At 40.0% G+C, this 21,470-nt stretch overlaps 1 protein-coding gene across 1 annotated transcript in view; it reads left to right on the forward strand.

Moving 5' to 3' along the window:
• The window catches only part of RPGRIP1L (RPGRIP1 like), a 440,055-nt gene that overhangs the window by 391,441 nt on the left and 27,144 nt on the right, over positions 1 to 21,470 (forward strand). Inside the window, exon 25 of the mRNA XM_053715755.1 lies at positions 2,335 to 2,426. Coding sequence (XP_053571730.1) covers positions 2,335 to 2,426 — 92 coding nt within the window. The remainder of the gene's footprint in view (positions 1 to 2,334; positions 2,427 to 21,470) is intronic.

Here is a 21,470-nt window from a genome sequence, read left to right on the forward strand (position 1 = left end):
TTCCTTGTTTGTTGTTTATTCAGGTAAAAGGAGAGGTCAAAAAGCAACTTCTACCTCTCTCTCTTTTTGGATTAAAAGCATCATCAGATTGGCTTACGAGACTGCCGGACGGCAGCCTCCCGAAAGAATCACAGCTCATTCCACTAGGGCTGTGGCTTCCACATGGGCCTTCAAGAACGAGGCTTCTGTTGATCAGATATGTAGGGCAGCGACTTGGTCTTCACTGCACACTTTTACCAAATTTTACAAGTTTGATACTTTTGCTTCTTCTGAGGCTATTTTTGGGAGAAAGGTTTTGCAAGCCGTGGTGCCTTCCATTTAGGTGACCTGATTTGCTCCCTCCCTTCATCCGTGTCCTAAAGCTTTGGTATTGGTTCCCACAAGTAAGGATGACGCCGTGGACCGGACACACCTATGTTGGAGAAAACAGAATTTATGTTTACCTGATAAATTTCTTTCTCCAACGGTGTGTCCGGTCCACGGCCCGCCCTGGTTTTTTAATCAGGTCTGATAATTTATTTTCTTTAACTACAGTCACCACGGTACCATATGGTTTCTCCTATGCAAATATTCCTCCTTAACGTCGGTCGAATGACTGGGGTAGGCGGAGCCTAGGAGGGATCATGTGACCAGCTTTGCTGGGCTCTTTGCCATTTCCTGTTGGGGAAGAGAATATCCCACAAGTAAGGATGACGCCGTGGACCGGACACACCGTTGGAGAAAGAAATTTATCAGGTAAACATAAATTCTGTTATTTACATTGTGGTCTATGGGAACACACAGTTCCCATAGACCACAATGTAAAGGCACTTTTCAGTGCCTAGTGCAGTTATTTTTTAGTAAAAAACTATAATGCCCTCTATTTTGAGGGCATTTGTGGCACTTTTAGAAAATTAACCAGAGATCAGAGTGCTAATTGCTACCGCGAGGTCTCGGTAGCAATAACCAGCCACTTGTAATGGCTGGTTAATTATCTCGCTCCTGCAAATGGGAAAATGTGCCCGTTAGCGGGAGCATGATAATTTAGCTATCCACTTGTAATCTAGCCCTATGTGTCTAATCCCTGCAAAGCCACTCTCAAAAGCTTCATACAGTGCACCTTTGAAATTGAACATTTCCAGTGATTGGTGGAGTTATGCGACTACCACTGCTGTCTTCTTCTCAGAACCAACAATTCTCTGCATCTCCCAAGTGGGAATTTTTTCTAGAATTTGAGGGTTTTCAGTGCAAAAATGACACGCTCTGACTAATTAGAGACCATCATTTTTGCTTAAGAAAATGCCTTTAAGTGTTTTCTTTTTAATCCCAGTGAGACTAGCTCAGACGGCACTGTATTGTACATGAATGTCACCTTTTAATGCAAGCTACAAGGCACAAACTAAGGAACTGTTTTTGCAGCTCCACTACACTCTGTTAGACATTTATTATAACAAATGGATTATCACTTCTGATGTCAACAAACCTCTAATGCAGAATAAATTCGTCCGTATTTTCATTAGTAGAACTGGAAATTTCAACTTAAACTGTATTAACAACAATTGGACATGGTTATCTTTTATGATATTAAAAGTCAAAATTAAACTTTTATGATTAAGATTGAGCATGTCATTTTAAAACCACTTTCCAGTTTACTTCTATTATCTAATATGCTTTGTTGAAATCATAACTAGGTAGGTTTAGCAGCAGCAATGCAATATTGGGAGCTATCTGCTGATTGGTGGTTGCACATATATGCTTCATATCATTGGCTCACCTAGTGCCTTCAGCTAGCTCCCAGTTGTTCACTGCTGCTCCTTCATCAAAGAATACCAAGAGAATGAAGCAAATTTGATAATAGAAGTAAATTGTAAAGTTGTTCAAAATTGTATGCGCCATGAAAGAAAAATATTGAGTTTCATGTTCCTTTAAAATATAGGGGGTGCAAAAAAGGTGTTACATAAGGTTACATCACAGCAGCATTTTGTGTTATGTCACAGTTATATACAGTATATGATCAAAAAGCATGTTGGTATTTTTGTTAACTCCCCAAATCTTTCTTCTAGTAGATTTTCATTAGGTCTCTAGGTCTGGTTTCTTGTTTCTGATTTTTATATGGTTTCTTAGGAGGATATCTGTAGGACCTTTTATCTTACAGTGCACTATATTCGTTTCCCATTATCACAGAACATACATGCAAAAATTCCCATAGACCTTCATAGGGAATGATTATAAGATTATAACTAGAAAAGAATCTTACAAATGATGTACTGAATATAATTAATTAATACAATTTCTGCTCATGATCTGTGCCGCCGTGTAACCGTATGTATCTGTATGTCCTCTCATTTCCATAAGATCATGATGGAAAACAAACAACAGATGGTAACGAATCCACAGACAGTGATGACGACGGTTGCATCATACCAGTTGCAAAAGATGTGAAGCCGGTAAGTGCAAACAAAGCACAATAAGCAAAACATGCCTGACATTTATATACCATGCATCATAGACAGGCGCATATATATCTAGACCAAAAAAACGAAAAACTAGTAAAGCAAATAACTGAAAAATATCCATCTTGAGTAATTTATATATTGGAAAATAACAAAACAATACAAATGGTACTAGGTTAAAAAATTAAGGGCCAGGTTACAAGTGGTACGCTAAATATTTTTTCCCTCAAGTGCTAATTGCGCTTAAAGTAAAAAATTAGTTAGGCCTGATCTGCGTGCGTACAAACATTCGACTGAGACGCACTAACTTTGGGACTTTGCATATGATGACTGCGCAAACTCCTCCCTATAGACTCGTATGGCCGTGCAGACAGCCTTTTCTATTTATGGCTAATCCAAAACTGAAGCTACATCAACTGCGCTGAAGGTGTGTTAGGAATACTTTGCATTCCAATGTTCTTCACTTAGAAGAAATGTTTCTTTTTAAGTATATATATATAAATATATATGTATATTTTTTTGTAAAATATATCTCTATACCTATTAGATTATATATTTATAAATATATATATAGATAAATATTATATATATATATATATATATATATATATATATATATATATATATATATAGTTATAGATATATAGAAATATCTATTTAAATAGAAAATGTTAGCTTATTGCATCCCGAGCTATCAATAGCGCTCCCCTAGGTTTTTTGCTCTTCTCCACCCGCTATCCCATGATACATAATGGAATTTCTGAGCTACTTATAATGTATACATCAGTTGTCATTATTTTGTAAGATCTCTCTTGCTTTTATTCAGATCCTAGGCTCCCTGCTGTTTTTCTTTGCTTTAATTATGCATCCATTTGTTGTGGCATCCAACAGGATGCTGATTAGTAACTTTTTGACACCAGAGTGTTGGTAGAACCAGTCTAAAAGCGTCAGAAATACCCCTTCTCTTTATTAGGTCAGTGAATAATAATTATAAGGCAATAGGAGATGCAACTGACTGCATAGTTTACACAATGCCTTATGAATTTTGTATGTGTTAGAATTTCCTAGATTAAATGCATAATAATAACGTTGATTACAAACCTTAACTGTTAGCAGATATTCCCAGCAAAAATGCAGCTTCTTAAATGTTAAATAAGGTGAAATTGTTTAGTATGTGATAGATAGATAGATAGATAGATAGATAGATAGATAGATAGATAGATAGATAGATAGAGCTGTTGTAAATTGAAATTGCATTTTGCAATAAATCATTTTTATTTTTTCAAATGAGAATATTTTAAGTTGTTCCTTGCATTTATTTTTGTCCCCCAACTTTTGTTAACCAATCACAACCTAGAACATGTTCTGTATATGATGTATGATTGTGTATTATTGTATACACATGGGCAAAAGAAGAAATATATGGGGGAGATCACCCTTTTTCCTTCCCTCAAAGTGATTTATTGGATTAATTATAATTCATTAACCTATAATCTTTAAAACTTTAATATTACGCCTAATACAAATCAAGTTACACAGTTTTCAGTGCACTCTACCTCAAACTCATTGTTATTTTCCTTTCAAACGAATTGGTTTTAAAGTATTTTAATAAAAGCTTGCCGCCTTTTAAGTAGCGAGAAAAATCAGTGACATCTGTTGGGCAAAATTTTACAGAATTATGCTGGGATTTGAGAGATAATTTCATGTTTAGCCCATTTTACAAAAAAACAATTAAACTTTGTATTTTGTACTTATAAGTACAACTTTCTATGGGTTTTTTGCATACCATTTTGGCTTTATTTTGTTAAATAAATCATGACACAGAGTAATATGTCATGTGTCGTTGTTTATCTGAGGTTGTATTTACCCAATTTTAAGACCTGCTAGTGAGCAGGTGATTGCTATTCTGTCCTGAAACCATAGAATTCAAAGAGAGTGTGCTTTCTTTTTTACATGACTTTATGTGTGTGTATATATATATATATATATATATCTTCAATTTTGCTTGTAATCTAGCTGTATGCTTTCAAGAGAGTGCCAGACGTTCTATGTGCTGTGTTAATAATTTTGTTTTGTTATTTCTTCTGTTATGTGTGATCAGTCCACGGGTCATCATTACTTCTGGGATATAACTCCTCCCCAACAGGAAATGCAAGAGGATTCACCCAGCAGAGCTGCATATAGCTCCTCCCCTCTACGTCAGTCCCAGTCATTCTCTTGCACCCAACGACTAGATAGGATGTGTGAGAGGACTATGGTGATTATACTTAGTTTTTATGACTTCAATCAAAAGTTTGTTATTTTACAATAGCACCGGAGCGTGTTATTACTTCTCTGGCAGAGTTTGAGGAAGAATCTACCAGAGTTTTTTACTATGATTTTAACCGGAGTAGTTAAGATCATATTGCTGTTCTCGGCCATCTGAGGGAGGTAAAAGCTTCAGATCAGGGGACAGCGGGCAGATGAATCTGCATTGAGGTATGTAGCAGTTTTTATTTTCTGAATGGAATTGATGAGAAAATCCTGCCATACCGTTATAATGACATGTATGTATACACTTCAGTATTCTGGGGATGGTATTTCACCGGAACTACTCTGTTAAAAGTCACTAATCCTTTTAATAAGTATTTATCATGTTAAACGTTTTTACTGGAATGTAGAATCGTTTACATTTCTGAGGTACTGAGTGAATAAATATTTGGGCATTATTTTCCACTTGGCAGTTGTTTGGTTTTAATTGCGACAGTTTCGTTTCTCTTCACTGCTGTGTGTGAGGGGGAGGGGCCGTTTTTGGCGCTCTTTGCTACGCATCAAAAATTTCCAGTCAGTTACTCTTATATTTCCTGCATGATCCGGTTCATCTCTGACAGATCTCAGGGGTCTTCAAACTTCTTTGGAGGGAGGTAGATTCTCTCAGCAGAGCTGTGAGAATTTTATATTGACTATGAATAAAAACGTTGCTCTGTAATTTTTATGTCAAATTTAATTATTGTTATTTTACTAATGGGAACAAACCTTTGCTAAAAGTTGTGTTGTTTTAAAGTTTGATGCTATAACTGTTTTTCAGTTCATTATTTCAACTGTCATTTAATCGTTTAGTACCTCTTTGAGGCACAGTACGTTTTTGCTAAAAAAGATTATAACCAAGTTGCAAGTTTATTGCTAGTGTGTTAAACATGTCTGACTCAGAGGAAGATATCTGTGTCATTTGTTCCAATGCCAAGGTGGAGCCCAATAGAAATTTATGTACTAACTGTATTGATGCTACTTTAAATAAAAGTCAATCTGTACAATTTGAACAAATTTCACCAAACAGCGAGGGGAGAGTTATGCCCACTAACTCGCCTCACGCGGCAGTACCTGCATCTCCCGCCCGGGAGGTGCGTGATATTATGGCGCCTAGTACATCTGGGCGGCCATTACAGATAACATTACAAGATATGGCTACTGTTATGACTGAAGTTTTGTCTAAATTACCAGAACTAAGAGGCAAGCGTGATCACTCGGGGGTGAGAACAGAGTGCGCTGACAATACTAGGGCCATGTCTGATACTGCGTCACAGCTTGCAGAGCATGAGGACGGAGAGCTTCATTCTGTGGGTGACGGTTCTGATCCAAACAGATTGGATTCAGATATTTCAAATTTTAAATTTAAATTGGAGAACCTCCGTGTATTACTAGGGGAGGTTTTAGCAGCTCTCAATGATTGTAACACCGTTGCAATACCAGAGAAACTGTGTAGGTTGGATAAATACTTTGCGGTACCGGCGAGTACTGACGTTTTTCCTATACCTAAGAGACTAACTGAAATTGTTACTAAGGAGTGGGATAGACCCGGTGTGCCGTTCTCACCCCCTCCAATATTTAGAAAGATGTTTCCAATAGACGCCACCACTCGGGACTTATGGCAAACGGTCCCTAAGGTGGAGGGAGCAGTTTCTACTTTAGCTAAGCGTACCACTATCCCGGTGGAGGATAGCTGTGCTTTTTCAGATCCAATGGATAAAAAATTAGAGGGTTACCTTAAGAAAATGTTTGTTCAACAAGGTTTTATATTGCAACCCCTTGCATGTATCGCGCCGATTACGGCTGCGGCAGCATTTTGGATTGAGTCTCTGGAAGAGAACCTTAGTTCATCTACGCTAGACGACATTACGGACAGGCTTAGAGTCCTTAAACTAGCTAATTCATTCATTTCGGAGGCCGTAGTACATTTAACCAAACTTACGGCTAAGAACTCAGGATTCGCCATCCAGGCACGTAGGGCGCTGTGGCTAAAATCCTGGTCAGCTGATGTTACTTCTAAGTCCAAATTACTTAATATACCTTTCAAGGGGCAGTCTTTATTTGGGCCCGGTTTGAAAGAAATTATCGCTGACATTACAGGAGGTAAGGGCCACGCCCTACCTCAAGACAAAGCCAAAGCTAAGGCTAGACAGTCTAATTTTCGTCCCTTTCGGAATTTCAAAACAGGAGCAGCATCAACCTCCACTGCACCAAAACAGGAGGGAGCTGTTGCTCGTTACAGGCAAGGCTGGAAGCCTAACCAGTCCTGGAACAAGGGCAAGCAGGCCAGGAAACCTGCTGCTGCCCCAAAGACAGCATGAACCGAGAGCCCCCGATCCGGGACCGGATCTAGTGGGGGGCAGACTTTCTCTCTTCGCCCAGGCCTGGGCAAGAGATGTTCAGGATCCCTGGGCGCTAGAGATCATATCTCAGGGATACCTTCTAGACTTCAAATTATCTCCCCCAAGAGGGAGATTTCATCTGTCAAGGTTGTCAACAAACCAGATAAAGAAAGAAGCGTTTCTACGCTGTGTACAAGATCTGTTATTAATGGGAGTGATCCATCCGGTTCCGCGGTCGGAACAAGGACAAGGGTTCTACTCAAACCTGTTTGTGGTTCCCAAAAAAGAGGGAACTTTCAGGCCAATCTTAGATTTAAAGATTCTAAACAAATTCCTAAGAGTTCCATCGTTCAAAATGGAAACTATTCGGACAATCTTACCCATGATCCAAAAGGGTCAGTACATGACCACAGTGGATTTAAAAGATGCTTACCTTCACATACCGATTCACAAAGATCATCACCGGTATCTAAGGTTTGCCTTCTTAGACAGGCACTACCAGTTTGTAGCTCTTCCATTCGGATTGGCTACGGCTCCAAGAATCTTCACAAAGGTTCTGGGTGCCCTTCTGGCGGTACTAAGACCGCGAGGGATTTCGGTAGCTCCGTACCTAGACGACATTCTAATACAAGCTTCAAGCTTTCAAACTGCCAAGTCTCATACAGAGTTAGTTCTGGCATTTCTAAGGTCGCATGGATGGAAAGTGAACGAAAAGAAGAGTTCTCTTTTTCCTCTCACAAGAGTTCCATTCTTGGGGACTCTTATAGATTCTGTAGAAATGAAGATTTACCTGACAGAAGACAGGTTAACAAAGCTTCAAGATGCATGCCGTGTCCTTCATTCCATTCAACACCCGTCAGTAGCTCAATGCATGGAGGTGATCGGCTTAATGGTAGCGGCAATGGACATAGTACCTTTTGCACGCCTACACCTCAGACCGCTGCAATTGTGCATGCTAAGTCAGTGGAATGGGGATTACTCAGATTTGTCCCCTACTCTGAATCTGAATCAAGAGACCAGAAATTCTCTTCTATGGTGGCTTTATCGGCCACACCTGTCCAGGGGGATGCCATTCAGCAGGCCAGACTGGACAATTGTAACAACAGACGCCAGCCTACTAGGTTGGGGCGCTGTCTGGAATTCTCTGAAGGCTCAGGGACTATGGAATCAGGAGGAGAGTCTCCTTCCAATAAACATTCTGGAATTGAGAGCAGTTCTCAATGCCCTTCTGGCTTGGCCCCAATTAACAACTCGGGGGTTCATCAGGTTTCAGTCGGACAACATCACGACTGTAGCTTACATCAACCATCAGGGAGGGACAAGAAGCTCCCTAGCAATGATGGAAGTATCAAAGATAATTCGCTGGGCAGAGTCTCACTCTTGCCACCTGTCAGCAATCCACATCCCGGGAGTGGAGAACTGGGAGGCGGATTTCTTGAGTCGCCAGACTTTTCATCCGGGGGAGTGGGAACTTCATCCGGAGGTCTTTGCCCAAATACTTCGACGTTGGGGCAAACCAGAGATAGATCTCATGGCGTCTCGCCAGAACGCCAAACTTCCTCACTACGGGTCCAGATCCAGGGATCCGGGAGCGGTTCTGATAGATGCTTTGACAGCACCTTGGAACTTCGGGATGGCTTATGTGTTTCCACCCTTCCCGCTGCTTCCTCGATTGATTGCCAAAATCAAACAGGAGAGAGCATCAGTGATTCTAATAGCGCCTGCATGGCCACGCAGGACTTGGTATGCAGATCTAGTGGACATGTCATCCTGTCCGCCTTGGTCTCTACCTCTAAGACAGGACCTTCTGATACAGGGTCCATTCAAACATCAAAATCTAACTTCTCTGAAGCTGACTGCTTGGAAATTGAACGCTTGATTTTATCAAAACGTGGTTTTTCTGAGTCGGTTATTGATACCCTGATACAGGCTAGGAAGCCTGTTACCAGAAGGATTTACCATAAAATATGGCGTAAATACCTATACTGGTGCGAATCCAAAGGTTACTCCTGGAGTAAGGTTAGGATCGCTAGGATATTGTCCTTTCTACAAGAAGGTTTAGAAAAGGGTTTATCAGCTAGTTCATTAAAGGGACAGATTTCAGCTCTGTCCATCTTGTTACACAGGCGTCTGTCAGAAAATCCAGACGTCCAGGCCTTTTGTCAGGCTTTAGCTAGGATCAAGCCTGTGTTTAAAGCTGTTGCTCCGCCATGGAGTTTAAACTTAGTTCTTAACGTTTTACAGGGTGTTCCGTTTGAACCCCTTCATTCCATTGATATAAAATTGTTATCTTGGAAAGTTCTGTTTTTAATGGCTATTTCCTCGGCTCGAAGAGTCTCTGAGTTATCAGCCTTACATTGTGATTCTCCTTATCTGATTTTTCACTCAGACAAGGTAGTTCTGCGTACTAAACCTGGGTTCTTACCTAAGGTAGTCACTAACAGGAATATCAATCAAGAGATTGTTGTTCCATCCTTGTGTCCAAATCCTTCTTCAAAGAAGGAACGTCTTCTACACAATCTGGATGTAGTTCGTGCCCTCAAGTTCTACTTGCAGGCAACTAAAGATTTTCGCCAAACTTCTTCCCTGTTTGTCGTTTATTCTGGACAGAGGAGAGGTCAAAAAGCTTCTGCTACCTCTCTCTCTTTTTGGCTTCGTAGCATAATACGTTTAGCTTATGAGACTGCTGGACAGCAGCCTCCTGAAAGAATTACAGCTCACTCCACTAGAGCTGTGGCTTCCACTTGGGCCTTTAAGAATGAGGCCTCTGTTGAACAGATTTGCAAGGCTGCAACTTGGTCTTCGCTTCATACTTTTTCCAAATTCTACAAATTTGACACTTTTGCTTCTTCGGAGGCTATTTTTGGGAGAAAGGTTCTTCAGGCAGTGGTTCCTTCTGTATAATGAGCCTGCCTATCCCTCCCGTCATCCGTGTACTTTTGCTTTGGTATTGGTATCCCAGAAGTAATGATGACCCGTGGACTGATCACACATAACAGAAGAAAACATAATTTATGCTTACCTGATAAATTCCTTTCTTCTGTTGTGTGATCAGTCCACGGCCCGCCCTGTTTTAAGGCAGGTAAATATCTTTTAAATTATACTCCAGTCACCACTTCACCCTTGGTTACTCCTTTCTCGTTGATTCTTGGTCGAATGACTGGGACTGACGTAGAGGGGAGGAGCTATATGCAGCTCTGCTGGGTGAATCCTCTTGCATTTCCTGTTGGGGAGGAGTTATATCCCAGAAGTAATGATGACCCGTGGACTGATCACACAACAGAAGAAAGGAATTTATCAGGTAAGCATAAATTATGTTTTCTCGAACATTGGTGTGTCCGGTCCACGGCGTCATCCTTACTTGTGGGAATATCTCTTCCCCAACAGGAAATGGCAAAGAGTCCCAGCAAAGCTGGCCATATAGTCCCTCCTAGGCTCCGCCCACCCCAGTCATTCTCTTTGCCGTTGCACAGGCAACATCTCCACGGAGATGGTTAAGAGTATGTGGTGTTTAGTTGTAGTTTTTTATTCTACTATCAAGAGTTTGTTATTTTAAAATAGTGCTGGTATGTACTATTTACTCTGAAACAGAAAGAGATGAAGAATTCTGTTTGTGAGAGGAAGATGATTTTAGCAGACAGTAACTAAAATCCTTTGCTGTTTCCACATAGGACTGTTGAGATGAAGTAACTTCAGTTGGGGGAAACAGCAGACTTTTCTGCTTAAGGTATGACTAGCCATATTTCTAACAAGACTGTGTAATGCTGGAAGGCTGTCATTTACCCTCATGGGGACCGGTAAGCCATTTTCTTAGTCTCAAGCAGAATAAAGGGCTTAATATGGGCTATAAAACTGGTAGACACTTTTATGGGCAAAATCGATTGCTTTATTTGGGCATTTTATACATGTTTGTGCTGGTATTTCACATTTATAAACTTGGGGAACGTTTTTTTAACGTCAGGCACTATGTTAGACACCTTTTCCAGTCAGGAAGGGCCTTCCCAGTTGTAGGCTGAGCCTCATTTTCGCGCCATTACTGCGCAGTTGTTTTTGAGAGCAAGACATGCAGATGCATGTGTGAGGACCTGAAAATAGTTGGAAAAGTTCCTAGAAGGCGTCATTTGGTATCGTATTCCCCTCTGGGCTTGGTAGAGTCGCAGCAAAGGCTGTAGCTGGGACTGTAGAGGGGTTAAAACTGTAACCGGCTCCGGTTTCGTTATTTTAAGGGTTAAAGCTCTGAAAATTGGTGTGCAATACTTTTAATGCTTTAAGACACTGTGGTGAAATTTTGGTAAATTTTGAACAATTCCTTCATATTTTTTCACATATTCAGTAATAAAGTGTGCTCTGTTTAAAATTTAAAGAGACAGTAACGGTTTTGTTTTAAAACGGTTTTTGTGTTTTACTGACAAGTTTAAGCCTGTTTAACATGTCTGTGCCTTCAGATAAGTTATGTTCTATATGTATGAAAGTCAATGTGTCTCCCCCTTCTAAATTATGTGATAATTGTGCCAAAGCGTCCAAACAAAGTAAGGACAGTACTGTCACAGATAATGAAGTTGCCCAAGATGATTCATCAGATGAAGGGAGTAGACATGGTTCTACATCATCTCCTTCTGTGTCTACGCCAGTTTTGCCCACGCAGGAGGCCCCTAGTACTTCTAGCGCGCCAATGCTTATTACCATGCAACAATTTACGGCTGTAATGGATAACTCCATAGCAAATATTTTATCCAAAATGCCTGCATATCGGAGAAAGCGCGATTGCTCTGTTTTAAACACTGAAGAGCAGGAGGGCGCTGATGATAATTGTTTTGTCATACCCTCACACCAATCTGAAGGGGCCATGAGGGAGGTTTTGTCAGATGGGGACATTTCAAATTCAGGAAAAATTTCCCAACAGGCTGAACCTGATGTTGTGACATTTAAATTTAAATTAGATCATCTCCGTGCACTGCTTAAGGAGGTGTTATCTACTCTGGATGATTGTGACAACCTGGTCATTCCAGAAAAATTATTCAAGATGGACAAGTTCCTAGAGGTTCCGGTGCACCCCGACGCTTTTCCTATACCCAAGCGCGTGGCGGACATAGTGAATAAGGAATGGGAGAAGCCCGGCATACCTTTTGTTCCCCCTCCTATATTTAAGAAATTATTTCCTATGGTCGACCCCAGAAAGGACTTATGGCAGACAGTCCCTAAGGTCGAGGGGGCAGTTTCTACTCTAAACAAGCGCACTACTATTCCTATCGAGGATAATTGTGCTTTCAAAGATCCTATGGATAAAAAATTGGAAGGTTTGCTTAAAAAGATGTTTATACAGCAAGGTTACCTTCTTCAACCCATTTCGTGCATTGTTCCTGTCACTACAGCAGCGTGGTTCTGGTTCGAGGAACTAGAAAAGTCGCTCAGTAGAGAGACTCCATATGAGGAGGTTATGGACAGAGTTCACGCACTTAAGTTGGCTAACTCTTTTATTTTAGATGCCGCTTTGCAAATAGCTAGATTAGCGGCGAAAAATTCAGGGTTTACAATTGTGGAGCGCAGAGCGCTTTGGCTAAAGTCTTGGTCAGCGTATGTATCATCCAAGACAAAATTGCTTAGTATCCCCTTCAAGGGTAAAACTCTCTTTGGGCCAGAATTGAAAGAGATTATCTCAGACATCACTGGGGGAAAGGGCCACGCCCTCCCACAAGATAGGCCTTTCAAAGCCAAGAATAAGTCTAATTTTCGTTCCTTTCGTAATTTCAGGAACGGACCGGGCTCTAATTCTGCATCCTCTAAGCAAGAGGGTAATTCCTTACAGACCAAACCAGCCTGGAAACCGATGCAAGGCTGGAACAAGGGTAAGCAGGCCAAGAAGCCTGCCGCTGCTAACAAAACAGCATGAAGGAGTAGCCCTTGATCCGGGACCGGATCTAGTGGGGGGCAGACTCTCTCTCTTTGCTCAGGCTTGGGCAAGAGATGTTCAGGATCCCTGGACGCTAGAAATAGTTTCTCAGGGTTATCTTCTGGAATTCAAGGAACTACCCCCAAGGGGAAGGTTCCACATGTCTCACTTATCCTCAAACCAAATACAGAGACAGGCATTCTTACATTGTGTAGAAGACCTGTTAAAGATGGGAGTGATACACCCAGTTCCAACGGCGGAACAAGGAATGGGATTTTACTCAAATCTGTTTGTAGTTCCCAAAAAAGAGGGAACTTTCAGACCAATCCTGGATTTAAAGATCCTAAACAAATTTCTCAGAGTACCATCGTTCAAGATGGAAACCATTCGAACGATTCTACCCACAATTCAGGAAGGTCAATTTATGACTACCGTGGATCTAAAGGATGTGTATCTACATATCCCTATCCACAAAGAACATCATCAGTTCCTAAGGTTCGCCTTTCTGGACAAACATTACCAGTTTGTGGCCCTCCCATTCGGGTTAGCCACTGCTCCAAGGATTTTCACAAAGGTACTCGGATCCCTTCTGCAGTAGTACCGTACTTTGACGACATTCTAGTATAAGCGTCGTCTCTTTAAAAGGCAAAGGCTCACTCAGACATCGTTCTGGCCTTTCTCAGATCTCACGGATGGAAGGTGAACATAGAAAAAAGTTCCCTGTCTCCGTCGACAAGAGTTCCCTTCTTGAGAACAATAATAGATTCCTTAGAAATTAGGATTTTCTTGACAGAAGTCAGAAAGTCAAAACTTCTAAACGCTTGTCAAGTTCTTCATTCTATTCCTCGTCCTTCCGTAGCTCAGTGCATGGAAGTAGTAGGATTGATGGTTGCAGCAATGGACATAGTTCCTTTTGCGCGAATTCATCTAAGACCATTACAACTGTGCATGCTGAAACAGTGGAATGGGGACTATACAGACTTGTCTCCAGTGATTCAAGTAGATCAGAAGACCAGAGACTCATTCCGTTGGTGGCTAACCCAGGATCACCTATCCCAGGGAATGAGCTTCCGCAGTCCAGAGTGGGTCATCGTCACGACCGACGCCAGCCTAGTGGGCTGGGGCACGGTCTGGGAATCCCTGAAAGCTCAGGGACTGTGGTCTCGGGAAGAGTCTCTTCTCCCGATAAACATTCTGGAACTAAGAGCGATTTTCAATGCTCTCAGGGCTTGGCCTCAGCTAGCAAAGGCCAGATTCATAAGATTCCAATCAGACAACATGACGACTGTTGCGTATCTCAATCATCAGGGGGGAACAAGGAGTTCCCTGGCGATGAAAGAAGTGACCAAAATAATACAATGGGCGGAGAATCACTCCTGCCACCTATCTGCGATCCACATTCCAAGTGTGGAAAACTGGGAAGCGGATTATTTGAGTCGTCAGACATTCCATCCGGGGGAGTGAGAACTCCACCCGGAGATCTTTGCCCAGTTGACGCAACTATGGGGCATTCCAGATATGGATCTGATGGCGTCTCGTCAGAACTTCAAGGTTCCTTGCTACGGGTCCAGATCCAGGGATCCCAAGGCGACTCTAGTGGATGCACTAGTAGCGCCTTGGACCTTCAACCTAGCTTATGTGTTTCCACCGTTTCCTCTCATTCCCAGGCTGGTAGCCAGGATCAAACAGGAGAGGGCCTCGGTGATCTTGATAGCTCCTGCGTGGCCACGCAGGACTTGGTATGCAGACCTGGTGAATATGTCATCGGTTCCACCATGGAAGCTACCTTTGAGACAGGACCTTCTTGTTCAGGGTCCATTTGAACATCCAAATCTGGTCTCCCTCCAGCTGACGGCTTGGAGATTGAACGCTCGATTCTATCAAAGCGTGGGTTTTCAGATTCCGTGATAGATACTCTGGTTCAAGCCAGAAAACCGGTAACTAGAAAGATTTACCATAAAATATGGAAAAGATATATCTGCTGGTGTGAATCCAAGGGATTCCCATGGAATAAGATAAAGATTCCTAGGATTCTTTCCTTTCTACAAGAAGGTTTGGATAAGGGATTATCTGCGAGTTCTCTAAAGGGACAAATTTCTGCTTTATCTGTCCTACTACACAAACGACTGGCAGTTGTGCCAGATGTTCAAGCATTTGTTCAGGCTTTGGTTAGGATCAAGCCTGTTTACAGACCTTTGACTCCTCCCTGGAGTTTAAATCTAGTTCTTTCAGTTCTTCAAGGGGTTCCGTTTGAACCTTTACATTCCATAGATATTAAGTTGTTATCTTGGAAAGTTTTGTTTTTGGTTGCTATTTCTTCTGCTAGAAGAGTTTCTGAGTTATCTGCTCTACAGTGTACTCCACCCTATCTGGTGTTCCATTCAGATAAGGTTGTTCTGCGTACTAAGCCTGGTTTTCTACCAAAGGTTGTTTCCAACAAAAATATTAATCAGGAGATAGTTGTACCTTCTTTGTGTCCGAATCCAGTTTCAAAGAAGGAACGTTTGCTACACAATTTAGATGTAGTCCGTGCTCTAAAATTCTACTTAGAAGCTACAAAAGAGTTCAGACAAACTTCTTCTCTGTTTGTCGTCTATTCTGGTAAAAGGAGAGGTCAAAAAGCAACTTCTACCTCTCTTTCCTTTTGACTTAAAAGCATCATCCGATTGGCTTATGAGACTGCCGGATGGCAGCCTCCTGAAAGAATCACAGCTCACTCCACTAGGGCTGTAGCTTCCACATGGGCCTTAAAGAACGAGGCTTCTGTTGATTAGATATGTAAGGCAGCGACTTGGTCTTCACTGCACACTTTTGCCAAATTTTACAAATTTTATACTTTTGCTTCTTCGGAGGCTATTTTTGGGAGAAAGGTTTTGCAAGCGGTGGTGCCTTCCATTTAGGTGACCTGATTTGCTCCCTCCCTTCATCCGTGTCCTAAAGCTTTGGTATTGGTTCCCACAAGTAAGGATGACGCCGTGGACCGGACACACCAATGTTGGAGAAAACAGAATTTATGCTTACCTGATAAATTACTTTCTCCAACGGTGTGTCCGGTCCACGGCCCGCCCTGGTTTTTTAATCAGGTCCGATGAATTATTTTCTCTAACTACAGTCACCACGACACCCTATGGTTTCTCCTATTTTTTCCTTCTGTCCGTCGGTCGAATGACTGGGGTGGGCGGAGCCTAGGAGGGACTATATGGCCAGCTTTGCTGGGACTCTTTGCCATTTCCTGTTGGGGAAGAGATATTCCCACAAGTAAGGATGACGCCGTGGACCGGACACACCGTTGGAGAAAGTAATTTATCAGGTAAGCATAAATTCTGTTTTTCTCTTTGGACTTTGCATCCAGACTTGTCTAAGGTTAACTGCCTTAGCCCCTGAAAGCTGTGCAGCTGTCTGTGAGTGCTAGTGAGTACCCAGGGCTATGAGTTTTGCTGGGTCATAGGAGAGTGCAATCCATTACTGTGTTTTGTGTGTCACTAGGGAAATTACAAAGGGCCTGTATCACCCTTGTTGGTATCTCAGTGTATTTGGTTGAAGGCAGGCATTGTGTGGCTATAGGTTAGGGACCTTGGGAGGAAGATACCTTGATGTGGTCCTGAGACTATCACCAGTTGCCCAAATGCTGTAACTTAACTCTTCCATTTTGCTTTTATTCTAGCTGTGTGCATTCAAGAGAGTGTCAAACTGTTTTATGTGTTGTATTAATAATTTTGTATTGTAATTTTCCCTATGGGCTTTGCACCCAGGCTTGTCTGGGGTTGACTGCCTGATTCCCTGAAAGCTGTGCAGCTGTCTTTGAGTGCTGATGAGCACCCAGGGCTGGGAGTTTTGCATGGTAATGGGATGTGTACCCCGTCCAGTTTAAGAGTGCAGTCCATTTCTATGTTTTGTATATACATTATTATATCTACTATATATACTATATCCCTTTATATCACTGTCAAAACATTTATTTTAGCCACAAAAATAAAACATTTTACTTTTAATATAAATACATATACTATATATATATATATATATTTTTTTTTTTTTTTATATATATATATATATATATATATGTGTGTGTGTGTGTGTGTGTAAAAGGGAAACATTTTAATTTAAAATGTGTTTTGTTATAATTTTACTTTTATTTTAGCCCTAACACTTTACTTCAGGCCTGCAGTCATACTAAATATTTTAATGTTATGTGTTTTGCGCTTGTAATATGTAATAATCGCAGTATCCATTCACCCTAACATTCTCTGCTAAAACATTTTTACCATTCACTTGTACTGTCAATAGTGCTCTACTTGTTATCTTGACCTATGTGTTTAACCCCTGCAAAATTAAAGTCAGATTCAGAGTACCAGTGCACTACTGGGAGCTATTTGTACATTCCTGGGGAGCCAATAATTTGTAGCTACCAATCACCAGCTAGTTTCCAGTAGTGCAATGCTGTTCTTGAGCCTGTCTAGATATGGTTTTCAACACATAATACCAAGAGAATTAAGTACATTAGAAAATATAAGTGAATTGAAATGCCTCTTATAATTTAATGCTCTATCAGAATCGTGAGCATTTAAATCTAACCTTTCATGTCCCTTTAAAGGGACATGAAACACAACATTTTTCTTTCATGATTCAGATAGACTACAATTTTAAGCAACTTTCCAATGTAATTCTATTATCAATTTTGCTTTGTTCTAGTGATATAATTTATTGAAGGAGCAGCAGAGCACTACTGGGAGCTAGCTGAACACATCAGTAAGCCAGTGACATGATGCATATATGTGCAGCCACCAATCAGCAGCTATCTTCCAGCTCCTGTGCCTACCTAGGTATGCTTTTCAAAAAACCATACCAAGAAGCATACCAAGAGAATGAAGCAAATTAATTAATAGAAGTACATTGAAAAGTTGTTTAAAATCGTAGTGATATCTAAATTATGAAAGAAACTATTTGGGTTTCATGTCCCTTTAAACCTTTCAATGCTAAGCCTTTTTTACCCCAGTGCTGAGCCAATTTTGAGCTTTTTTTGCTACCTACATTTAAACCCTATTGTAGTCTAATTTCAGTGAGTGACCCACATAAATTATATAATGTTTTTTTTCAGCAGGACCAGCAGATTGTTAATATGCCATTATTATATTTATAATTCATGGCATTACAGAAAACTGCGGCCAGAACTGTAAAAAACAATGTATACTTTTTGGTGAGATTTTGATAAATAATATTGAAAATGGCCCACTGACCACTGCTGTAACTGTGTTTACCTTCCTAAATTGTCAGCAAGAGTAGCCACATATAAAATAGGGGCCCATACAGGCTTTTGGGATTATAATGTGGATTAGAGCACTTTTTTTCTTGCAAGGTGTTCACTGTTACTACAGTGATCACCTGACTATACAAACAACATTTATATATATTTTTAAGAGAGGGACATTAGGGGTCTCTAGACATACACATTTTTTTATGGTGCATATACTGTACTTCTGCTCCAAGCCAAGCAGCTTTGTAGCTGCCATGGGAGCTGAGATCGAGGGGTTAGAAACACCTTCCCCATCCAGTTCCCTTGCAGCTACTGGTGAATCCTGGCTTTGGGCCTTTGTGACATCACCACGTGTGTACGTGGTGATGTCAGCCGGCACTCCCATGAAGTCTGGGAGTGTAGCCCACTAGGCCACCAATGATCCCCAGCCTGTAGTGCGGGGGATCGCAGTAAACAGCGCTTGTAACGGCGATTCCCCTGTATGATAAGGACTTGTCATGCGCCTACAGGTAGCAATGCGCATGATGAATTGAAGGAGTTTAGTATTGTGAAATTTGTCTGAGCCTGCAACACAGTGATTGCTTAGCTCATTAGTACAAACTAATTTATATCTGCCTCTAATTGGTTACCGTAAAGGAAATTAAAAACATGGATTTATCCAGGCATTTCAAATGGAGTACACCTGCTGTTTGCAAAACAAAACCTTTCAAATTGTGCTATCAAAATAACAATGATTTGAAAACATTTCCTATGAAATGCAGTACTTAATTGCTGATATATGCTATATATTTAACATTCTGTTTAAACTGCATCTGAACTTAAAGTATGCATCGGAGTAAAACGTATAGCTCTAATTTTATTATATTTATGATCACCCCTTATCCGCTATGAGATAGGACTCTACTAAAGTGGAAAATTCCATTTAGATCAGCACGTCTTTAAACACTTGACAAATTCATTCCGAAAGGGACATCAGGGTCCCAGTTGACTTTGTCAGGTTGATTTAATACCATTTTGTTCATAAAACACTCCTATAATTCTGTCTTGCCATAACAACCCTTCTTAGCATCATTAAATTTTGAAATACTTGAACTGTTTTAAATATTTATGAATCTTTTAAAATATGAGAGAGGAAAAATTCATCAAGATAACGAAGCGTTTTTCAGTCTAATTATGCCAGATATATGTAAGTCTGAAAATAATGACATTTATCTGACGCTTGGGAGTTAAAGTAGATGCATTGTATCCCTCAGCTTGTTCTGTGCCTGTGTGAGAATATTTCATTTGTTCTTCTTGTAGCATGCAATTACAATTTGAAGGCAGTTGTGACTGATCTTGCACATTGTTACATTTTTTTTAAGGGTAGTGCGCGCTCTCTCATGTAAGATTTATGTTAGCTTTACAGGTACACACAACTTTTTTATGTAGAATAGAACAGTATGTTACTTTAAAAAATACATTTTAACTCTTTTGCTGCCTAGATTGTCTGCAACACACTACATATTGTTGTTGTCTTTGATATTGTAGGGTAAAATCTATTATTTATTCTTTGAATATGAGTAAAGGGAGAGTAAACACCTTGATATATTTTATATTTTAATATAAAATGTTTAGTATTGTGTGATAAAAGAACTTTGTAATTGACTTTCATTATTTATTTTGCAGTTAGGCTTTGAAAATTGTACCTTTTCTAATTATTGGAAATAGAAATGCACCCTTGCTTACCATCTCAATTCTAATCCTGCTACATACGTTTCCTTAAAGGGATAGTCTTGTCCAAAACAAACTTTCATCATTCAGTTAGGGCATGTCATTTTAATCAATTTTCAAATTTACATCCATCACCAATTTTGCTTTGTTCTTTTGGTATTCTTAGTTGAAAGCTAATCCTAGGAGGTTCATATGCTAATTTCTAAGCCCTTGAAGGCTGCCTCTCATCTCAGGGCATTTTGACAGTTTTTCACAACTAGAGGTTGTTAGTTCATGTGTGTCATATAGATAACACTGTGCTCACGTACGTGGAGTTCAGGAGAGCCAGCTCTGATTGGCTAAAATGCAAGTCTGTCAAAAGAACGGAAATAAGGGGCAGTTTGCAGAGGCTTAGATAAGATAATTACAAAGGTAAAAAATGTATTAATATAACTGTGTTGGTTATGCAAAACTAGGTAATGGGTAATAAAGGGATTATCTATCTTTTAAAACAATAAATATTCTGGTGTAGACTGTCCCTTTAACTGACTTCAGCAGATAACAGCTGCAAAACAATGCATCTTATACTAAAATAATGACTGAATAGTCTTACAGTCTTGATTGGCTTCTCCAGAAAAGACGGCTGGAGTCTGGCTCTTGAAAAAAAGTGCAATATACAAGATGTTAATTGTTTTAAAAATGTTAAGAGTTAGCTGATGTTATTTTATAGCATGACAATAGAAATGTCTTTAACTACAAGGTGTTTACTGTTCCTTTAGAGCAGTATTTACACAAATAATTTCCCATTGGAAGTTGTCTCTATAAACACAAGATAATTCAATACATTTATGATATAGATACAGTTAAAATTACCTAAATGTGATAAGATATTTTAATTTAAACAGACATGGGCCAAGGATATGCTAAGTTGAGGATTACAATTAAACAGTAAAACATAATGTTCATAATATTATCTTATTGGACTGAATAGGGAAATAAGATGAGTGTGCACGTAAGCTCAATCCCTTAGCTGTCCCGGGACAGACATAGTGATTTGCTGCTTAGAAGTCCTTTACAATGGGATGTGGCTACTGAGGAATTTTTTAGGTAAAATATCTTTCTAGATGTTCAGGTGATATTTTCTAGTCAGCTTTTTACAGCTATGCTGCATCACTTTCAAGTGTTTAAACATTTGGGTATAATGGCCCTTTAACTGGAACATAGTTTTTCAGTTTTGCAGAATGTCTTTTTAATGGTATTGATTTTAAAGCATCTAATGAGTTTGATTTTCAGGTGTAGTATTTAGTTTTTTCTTGTTTGTTTTTGTAGTGTTCTATTAAAACCTTGGTAAGACTGACTTTTTTCATTCGAGAAGTTTGTGAAAAATCTTATATAGACCTTTAAGTATATTTAATAATGCGTTAATGCATTGATATGAAAAAATAATATTAATATAAATAATTTTTTAATTTCATTGGGATTTTTCCTTTTTTACCAACAGTCACATTTAAAAAAAGTATAATTGTCAAAAAAAAATGTTTATATATAACCAAAGTCCAAGGCATATGGACATTAGA

The sequence above is a fragment of the Bombina bombina genome, chromosome 1 (genome assembly GCF_027579735.1).
Source record: "Bombina bombina isolate aBomBom1 chromosome 1, aBomBom1.pri, whole genome shotgun sequence".
NCBI lineage: Eukaryota > Metazoa > Chordata > Amphibia > Anura > Bombinatoridae > Bombina > Bombina bombina.